The sequence below is a fragment of the Cynoglossus semilaevis genome, chromosome 16, assembly GCF_000523025.1.
Source record: "Cynoglossus semilaevis isolate Cse_v1.0 chromosome 16, Cse_v1.0, whole genome shotgun sequence".
NCBI lineage: Eukaryota > Metazoa > Chordata > Actinopteri > Pleuronectiformes > Cynoglossidae > Cynoglossus > Cynoglossus semilaevis.
Window position 1 is genome coordinate 14,633,930 of NC_024322.1, and position 8,668 is coordinate 14,642,597.

General features: G+C 44.8%; 1 protein-coding gene across 2 annotated transcripts in view; it reads left to right on the plus strand.

Moving 5' to 3' along the window:
- Positions 1-8,668, plus strand: part of ranbp2 (RAN binding protein 2) — a 19,113-nt gene that overhangs the window by 6,099 nt on the left and 4,346 nt on the right. The window contains exons 13-21 of one of the 2 annotated variants that reach the window (XM_025063808.1): positions 1-29; positions 318-455; positions 578-709; positions 789-1,022; positions 1,140-1,223; positions 1,339-1,480; positions 1,596-1,690; positions 1,790-6,200; positions 6,667-6,744. The exon at positions 1-29 is cut by the window's left edge and continues 130 nt beyond it. In XM_025063808.1, coding sequence (XP_024919576.1) covers positions 1-29; positions 318-455; positions 578-709; positions 789-1,022; positions 1,140-1,223; positions 1,339-1,480; positions 1,596-1,690; positions 1,790-6,200; positions 6,667-6,744 — 5,343 coding nt within the window. The remainder of the gene's footprint in view (positions 30-317; positions 456-577; positions 710-788; positions 1,023-1,139; positions 1,224-1,338; positions 1,481-1,595; positions 1,691-1,789; positions 6,201-6,666; positions 6,745-8,668) is intronic. The other variant, XM_025063809.1, reaches the window with a different exon arrangement.

Genomic DNA, 8,668 nt, shown 5'->3' on the forward strand with positions numbered 1-8,668 from the left:
TCATACACTTCCCCTCTAAAAATATCCAGGTTAATGTTCTCTGCTGGTCTTTCTGTATCAACTTATGAATGTGGTCACGTACTTTGAATTTGTGTTGTTGTTGTTGTGGTGGTCCTGTGAGTCAGATGCCCTGGTTCCAGTTAGTGGTTCCACAGTGTAGCGGTTATCATGCCTGCCTCACAAGCAGACAGTTCTGGGTTTAATTTCCCAGAGAAACTCTCTATGCTTTTTATATTTTTTTAGTTTTCAGGCTCAACTGTAAACGTATAGTGATTAATATATGAAATGTTTTGACAAGTAATATTTTCCCTTCCTAGGTTTCTGCTGTAAGAGGTTATGAAGAGGAATACAAGGTAGCGTACGCTGCTCTGCTTGACATCGAAGGGAGGACAGAGGAGGCTATTGCTACATTGGAAACCATCAATAACATGTCGTCCGCCTGGCATCTGGCGCAGGTACTCTACTCAGTGTTGGTTTTATTGATTTTAATGAAATTGATTTATTATTATCAATTAATAAGAAGTTAAATATGTCCCTTTTTTATTGTCTTCTGTAATGTTCTGCGTGTCTTTGGCAGATTTACCAGAGGCTGTCAGAAGAGGCCAGCAACGGGGTCGAAGAGACCCAAGATCGGTGCATCACGTATCTACGAAAACTCAGGAATTACCTATCAAAGATCTACAATGCCAACGTTGAAGACATTGAGAAAGTAATTCCCTTTTTAATGCTCTGAGGTGAACACGTTGATCATGCAGCGACATAACCACTGCCTGTTTTTCATTCGTCAGCTGCCCGTCTCCGTCGAAGACATCGTCGACCTCCTAAATGACGTTAACCAGCAGCTTGGAGAAAACGGGGAGGAAATGGATGAGGAGGAGGAGAAGGAGAAGGAGAAGGAACTGGGTCGGAAGGGACCGACCCACTCCAGCCCTGCTAATCCCACAGAAACCAGTGGCATCTCCCACGTCAAGTTTTCAACTCCTTCTCCCAACAAAAGCATTCTTTCACCATCCAAAAGACTGGTAGGTTCAACATTGAGCTACATTGGTACGAATATTTTATATTATTTTATATTTATATCATATTCTTATATTTCAGTTACACTTGTAATTTTTTCTTTTTTCCGGCATATTTTACAGATCTCTCCCAAGACTCCACCTCATTGGATAGAGAACCAGAATAGTCTCCTTCAGATGCTGTGTCAACAAGTCGAAGCTCTCAAGGTCAGAATTGCAGTTTGCAAGTTTTGTTTTTTTTGTTTTTTTTTCCTCTAAACTTATAATGAAAATACAGTTTCAATGGTCATACTCAGTGGCTTAATGACGTCTCCTCTTACAGAATGAGGTTCATGACCTGAAACACAACTCCTCAGGAAACACAGGCTCGCCTCATCATAAGATGTACGGAGACAGCTTTGGAGCTGAAGGCCTACAGGAGTCTTTCACTCCGGTCCAGTCGTACCATGGTGCACCTTTAACTGGTAGGTCTCCAGCACTGGAGTATTTAGTATTTATTTATGTATTTAACATTTATTCCCACCAATGAATCCACCTGAACTGAGGTCTAGAAATAACATTTTTTTAATTGTTTTTCAGTTGCCACCACAGCTCCCTCTGTGTACTTCAACCAGTCTCCGACTTATAACTCTCAGTATCTCCTGCGCACAGCAGCAAATGCCACTCCCCCCAAGGTTAGTCTGTCACCTAAGATCATTCAATATTAAAATTGTAATAAAGTAAATCAGAATAAAAGTTGAATATTCTTTTTTTCCTCTCTCTCTTTCGTAAAGGGGCCAATGTACAACGTGAACCGTATGCCACCTCAGCAGCATATATACGCCTACCAGCCCCCAACTCACACTCCTCCCCTGCAAACACAGTGCGTGTACCCCCCTCAAGAGCAGGTTTTCGGTCCCACTCTGAGGTTTGATTCCCCAGCCACCAGCCTTCTTTCTCCATACAGTGAAGAATATTACAGTCAGGGTGTGACTCAACAAACAACCAACCCACCTTTACCTGAACCTGGATACTTCACCAAACCATCTGTGGTCCCTGTTCAGCCACAGAAGAGCACAGAGGGAAAGCCCGTGGACTTTGGAAAACTGTCATTTAGTCAACAGCCCCCTGCTGAAGTTCCCAAAGTGCCTAGTTTCGGAGCAGGGGTCGTCACCCAGTCGACACCTGCCTCTTGTTTTAAATTCAACTCCAACTTCAAATCAAACGATGGAGATTTCACCTTCTCATCCTCTCAGGCCAAGGGCAGTGAAACTCTGCTTGGTCTTCTAACGTCAGACTTTCCCTCTAAAGCAGAAACTAGTCCAGAGAAGCCTCTGGCGCAGCAGCCCACCAGCCAAGGTAATATTTTTACCTTTGGTACTAAAAATGCTTCCAGCCGCTCATTTGCTGACACTGCACAAAGCTCTGTCGCTGGAGCTGGGTTTGGAAAAATGAGCAAGCCATTTAAATTTGGAGATCCCGACGTTCCAGAAAAAGCAGCAGCGGCCGACAGCGACAATGACAGCACTCGAGCTGATGAGGATGAGGAAGGACCGCACTTTGAACCCATTGTGCCTCTTCCTGACAAGGTTGATGTCAAAACTGGCGAGGAAGAGGAGGAGGAGATGTTTTGCAACAGAGTAAAACTGTATCGCTTTGACACTGAGACGAAAGAGTGGAAAGAGCGAGGGATTGGCAACGTCAAAATTCTGAAGCACAACACCAAAGGAAAAGTACGCCTGTTAATGAGAAGGGAACAGGTCCTGAAGATCTGCGCCAATCACTACATCACCACCGACATGCAGCTGAAACCAAACGCCGGCTCTGACAAATCATGGGTTTGGAATGCCATTGATTATGCAGATGAGGAGCCCAAGCCCGAGCATCTGGCCATTCGCTTCAAGACGGTTGACGAGGCTTCTCACTTCAAGACCAAGTTTGAGGAAGCCCAGAAAATTGTGATCCAGTCACCGGAGAAGAATGTTCAACAGGAGAAGAAGGAGGAAAGTGTGAACAGTAAAATGCTGATTGCCCAGTTTGCGATCAAAGAAGGGGAGTGGGAATGTGACGTGTGCTGCATTAGAAACAAGCCCACAGACGTCAAGTGTGTTGCATGTCAGACTCCCAATCCTAACGCTGCATCAAAACCAGACGGCGGTCTTCCTAGTGACACTAAAAGCAGTCCTTTCGCCTTCAAATTTGGCATTGACTCGTCCAAGCCAAGTAGTTCTGCTGCATTCACGGGCTTTGGGGCGTTTGGTCCATTTGGAGATAGTAGTAAACCATCGTTTACATTTGGGACCAGTACCTCAAAACCTGCAGACACTTCCACTTCATCTGGTTTTGGGTTTGGATTTCAGTTTGGATTAAAGTCGGAGCAGTGGGACTGTGGCACATGTGCTACAAAAAACCAGGCGTCTGCGGACAGTTGTGCCTCTTGTAAAGCACCGAAAGGATCGACTAAAGCAACTGTTGCAGCACAGACGGCAACAGCTGCAGAGCCCACTACGGGATTTGCGTCTGGATTTGGAGCCCAGTTCGCCAAGAAGCCTGGTCAATGGGACTGTGATGTGTGTGATGTCAGAAATGAGGCCACTGTTAAAGAGTGTGTTGCCTGTAGAAGCCCAAACCCGGCTTCTAAATCAACAGAGACGGCTTCAGTTCCGACAACTCTGCCAATAGCTCCAGGATGTGGGACTGATGTTAACACGAGTGACAAACAGTGGGACTGCAATACCTGCTTGGTCAGAAACGACGCATCAGCCGCTAAGTGCGTATCCTGCCAGACTGTACGTGAGAAACCTTCTTTAGAAGCCATGTTTGCTAAAAAGAATGGAGAATGGGACTGTGACACCTGCCTGGTCAGAAACAGTGCCTCGGTCAGTAAGTGCCTGTCCTGTCAAACACCAAATCCAAATTATAAGGCTACAGAAAGCAAGGCTCCCAAAAGCTCTCCCTTTAGTTTCAAAGTCAGTCAGTCGTTTAAAACTGGAGCAGCAGCACCTTTTGGCAGTAGTAGCGCATTTCAGTTTGGTCTAAACAAAGATCAGAACTCAGCTGCCTCCTTCAAATTCGAACCCCCGAGTACAGAATCCAGTACCACGACGTCTTCGGGTTTCTCTTTTTCAATGCCCATTCCTTCTGGTGGCTTTAAGTTTGGCATTCAGGACAAAACAGACGAAGCCCCTGCAGGTGACGGTGCAGCACCGTTATCAGGCTCCGCCTCCAATTTTCTGAAAAGCATGGCTGACAAACACAATGAAAAACAAACATCAATGCCGGTCGTGGACTCATTATCAGCAGAGAAAGATAATAATCCGATCATATTTGGAAAACCGGACACGTGCAGCTTTGCTGACCTGGCAAACACCTCTGGAGATGACTTCCAGTTTGGCCAAAAGGATCCTAATTTCAAGGGTTTCTCACGGGCTGGGGAGCAGGTGTTTTCCTCTTTGACAGCAACCCCCACCAAAACAGATGACCAGGAGGACGATGGCTTGTATAAAACAGAGGAGAACGATGACATCCAGTTTGAACCCGTTATCCAGATGCCTGACAAAGTCGACGTGGTGACAGGAGAGGAAGATGAACAGGTCCTCTATTCTCAGCGGGTCAAACTGTTTCGGTTCGACACTGAAACCGGTCAGTGGAAAGAGCGCGGCGTGGGTAACCTTAAACTTCTGAAAAACAGTACCAACGGCAGACTCCGAGTGCTGATGAGGAGGGAGCAGGTCCTGAAGGTGTGTGCCAACCACTGGATCACCACCACAATGAATCTGAAGCCCCTGGCCGGTTCAGACAAAGCGTGGATGTGGATGGCGAATGACTTCTCTGACGATGAGGCAAAAATGGAACAGCTGGCTGCCAAGTTTAAAACCTGCGAGCTTGCCGAGGAGTTCAAGAAGAAGTTTGAGGAGTGTCAGATACTGCTTCTGGACATCCCTCTCCAAACTCCCCACAAACTGGTCAACACGGACAGGACGGCACACCTGATTCAGAAAGCGGAGGAAATGAAGTCGGGTTTGAAAGATCTGAAATTCTTTTTGACAGACGAGAAAACAAAGATTAAAGACGATGACAACCAAGAGGACTTGACGACTGCCAGCAGCGTCTCCAGCCTCGTGATGAAGGCTCAGAGTGAAACTCCGGGACCCACCTTAGAGTGGGATAATTATGACCTACGAGACGAGTCCTTGAACAGTACCATAGACTCCTCCTCCATCTATGCCTCCCCCCAGGTCAGAAAAAATCTTTTCCGTTTTGGAGAGTCCACTGGTGGGTTCAACTTCAGCTTCCAACCTGGCATCAGTCCCTCAAAGTCCCCCGCCCAACTAAACCAGAGCAGGGCGTCTGTGGGTACCGATGACGAACAGGATCCAACTCAGGACGAAGAGCGGGACAATCATTATTTTGAACCCGTTGTCCCCTTGCCTGATCTGGTGGACATTTCCACAGGGGAAGAAAACGAACAGGTAATCTTCAGCCACAGGGCTAAGCTGTACCGCTACCATAAGGAAATAGGTCAGTGGAAGGAGAGGGGAATCGGAGACCTCAAGATATTACAGAATTATGACACCAAACGGGTGAGGTTAATCATGAGGAGAGACCAGGTGCTTAAGATCTGTGCCAACCACTGGATTTCCACTGCCATGAAGCTGGAGCCAATGAAAGGTGCAGAGAAAGCCTGGGTGTGGAGCGCACTGGACTTTGCTGAAGAAGGAGAGGGGAAGATCGAGCAGCTAGCTGTGAGATTCAAGCTGCAGGAAACTGCAAACGTGTTCAAACAGGTCTTTGAAGAGGCCAAGGTCGCACAAGCTAAAGAGGAGCTGATGACTCCAGTTACACCTGAGGTCGTCGCGTCTGAAAACAGTGTCGCCGAAGAACCCGGAAGGTCGGAGGGCGCTCCTGTAGCTCTCTGTGGAGAGGCAGCCATTGCTGTTCTGGAGGAAACCACCAAGGAACGTACCGAGCCTTTGCCAGAGAGTAAACAAAGTGTAACTGGGTCTCCGAGTCCACTGAGTTCTTCCAAGACAGTCATGTCTCCTGCCAAGTTTGTCTTTGGTATGGGTAGCGTTCAGAAGTTTTTTGACATGGCTAGAACTGTCACCGAGTCGGAGGAGTCGGCATCCAGCCTGAGAGCCAAGGATGCTGGACGTTCTGCCAAAACTTCACCTGCAGCGCCTACCTTCAAAATCCCAGAAAAAGGTAAGGTTCTTGTTCAATTGTTTTTTAAACACATGACAAACTTGTGAATTTTTGTTTTTGGAAAAGTGTTTTTTATGGGTTTTGGTTTTTTTTTTTTTTTCCTCCATCTTCATTTCATTGCTCAACCACTGCTGTAGTTAACCCAAGTTAACCTCAGTTACTGCAGCATGTCAACTGGTTACATTCTAATGTAGTTATGTGGAATGTAAACTGGTTACATTCTAATGTAGTTATGTGGAATGTAACCAGTTGACATGCTGCAGTATTTTTACTAGTTTACTCAACTCACCTGTTTCCCCAATCAGGTAAACAAAAATTGTGTTCATTACGGGGTTGTTTTTTTGTTTTTTTTGCTGCGTGCTTCAAAAAGTGCCTTCATGTTTTTTTATTTTACTACTTTTGACTTTGCCTGATCAAACAAAGTCTGAATTAGTTTCTCTTCGCCCAACAACCCACCATCCCTCAGGGCTGGACTTTAGGCTTTTCAAAGATAACCCAATGGCTTTTTGGACCAGCACTGCAACCACACAATTTGAACCTCCAGGTACTCTAATCATTACAATGTGTGTGTGTTAACACTCCGCTCACACCTGACTGGCCCCTAACTACTGGAAAGGAATAACCCGGATGCACGGAGTGGAAAAGAAAAAACACTTTTATTGGATTTTTTTTTATTTTTATTTTTTTTGTTAAAGTATAATTATGTTTTTTGTCGTTGCATGTCCAGTGTGTGAACATGCAGTGTTTACTGCACGTGGAAATTAATCCCGCTCTCATCACTTGTCACAGCAGTTCTACCTCTTAAACATAGTTTTTTGTTTGTTTTTTTAACATGTGTAACTACTTACAAATATTGAAGTCACCGAGCTGTGCATGGTGTGTTATCAAACGATCTGCTGCAACGGGAAGTGAACACTCGTTAGAGTCGAGTCTGTTGAGTTATTTACGGTCTACAGTACTTTCTGGTAGGATTTTCTAGGCAGTGGCCACAGCTCAACCTCACCCTCTCCTCCCTCCCTCCCCCTGTTTCCTCACCTCTGCTGTTCCTGTCTGTTTATTTCTGTCACCAGTCTTTTGGGTTGGTATTTTCCAGAGACATTAATTACCAGACTGCAGACACAGAAAGTGACACGGGCTAAATCCAACTGGTCTCCTTCCTCCTCGGTGTAGAATATGACAACAAGGGGAGGTTTTTACCTTAAAAACGTAATCCCTTTGTTTGTCAGTAAGCAACATGAATATAACAAAAATATTCATTATTATTTTTACCCTTTACCACAAATGTAAAACTCACTTCACTGTTCTTTTGTTGGGCATCTCCAACCAAAATGAAGCCAACTTCAGCAGATATAGTTGAGGTGTTCAGTATCTGAAGTTTCTCAGCCCAGCAGGTTGAAAACACCTCAGGCACAAACCCTGAATATTTTTCACGGTAGTTCACACGGAGACTCGTGTATTATTCAAACGCTCTGAGAACCAAGGGGAAAAGTTTAAAAAGAAAAAAAGTCCCAGTCGGAAAGATTAAAGCAAACCTCTTACACAGAAACTGGTTTTTAAATAACAGGCTCTTTGTCTTAAAGTGCGCTGGGGCCGTGGGGCACGATGGAGACCAAAGGCTTTGCTACGTCGCACGACACCTGTGAAGTGATGCAGAAAAACAGTAGTTAGTCGCAGCCGAAGTTTGTAGTTCAGTATTTTTAATCTGTTTTTTTTTTTTGTTTTTTTTTTTGTCAGTCAAAACTTGTGCTTGTCCTCACTGCTAACTGTCTAAGGGTGTGTATTGGTAAGAATCTGGCGATACGATACGTATCACGATACAGGGACAACGATATATTGAGTCCCTGTACAATCAACTAGCAGAGGTTTAAATGCAACAACAATTTGTTAATTTGTGTTGCATGTTGTTAATTGTTAATTTAAAAAAATGATACAGTGCTGGAGAATATCAATGCCGTATTGAATTGAAATATTGCGATATTTCAATGTATTGGTAGTTCTCACTATCACCACTATCACTGTATCAAATTCAAGTTCAGGATAATCGAACGTCACAATAACTCAAATTTAAGACTGAAAATGATTTCTTAACCAGGAGTAAATGAGCTGATGATAAATGAGTTTGAACGGACGTCTTTTGAAAGACGAGCTCAGAGAATTCCACTCGGTGTTTCCTCGCTGTGTTGTCGTCACTCGCTCCAATTTTAGCGCAGGAAGTGTAGCAACAAGGGTGAAGCGCAGTTTGCCGTCTAGTCTGGCTTCTGCGAGGAACGCTATTTAAACCCACAATATCAAATGTCTCTCTGTAACAACATCTGGTGGAGACCGTGAGATAAAATGAACAGCAGAGACATGTTCTTCTTCTACACACTCAGTCCGACGGGGGTGTGAAGTTAAAGCATGTCATTTGTTTTATTGCGCATGACGCTGCGTGTGAAACTAACACCTGTGGTGGATTAAAAAAATAAATA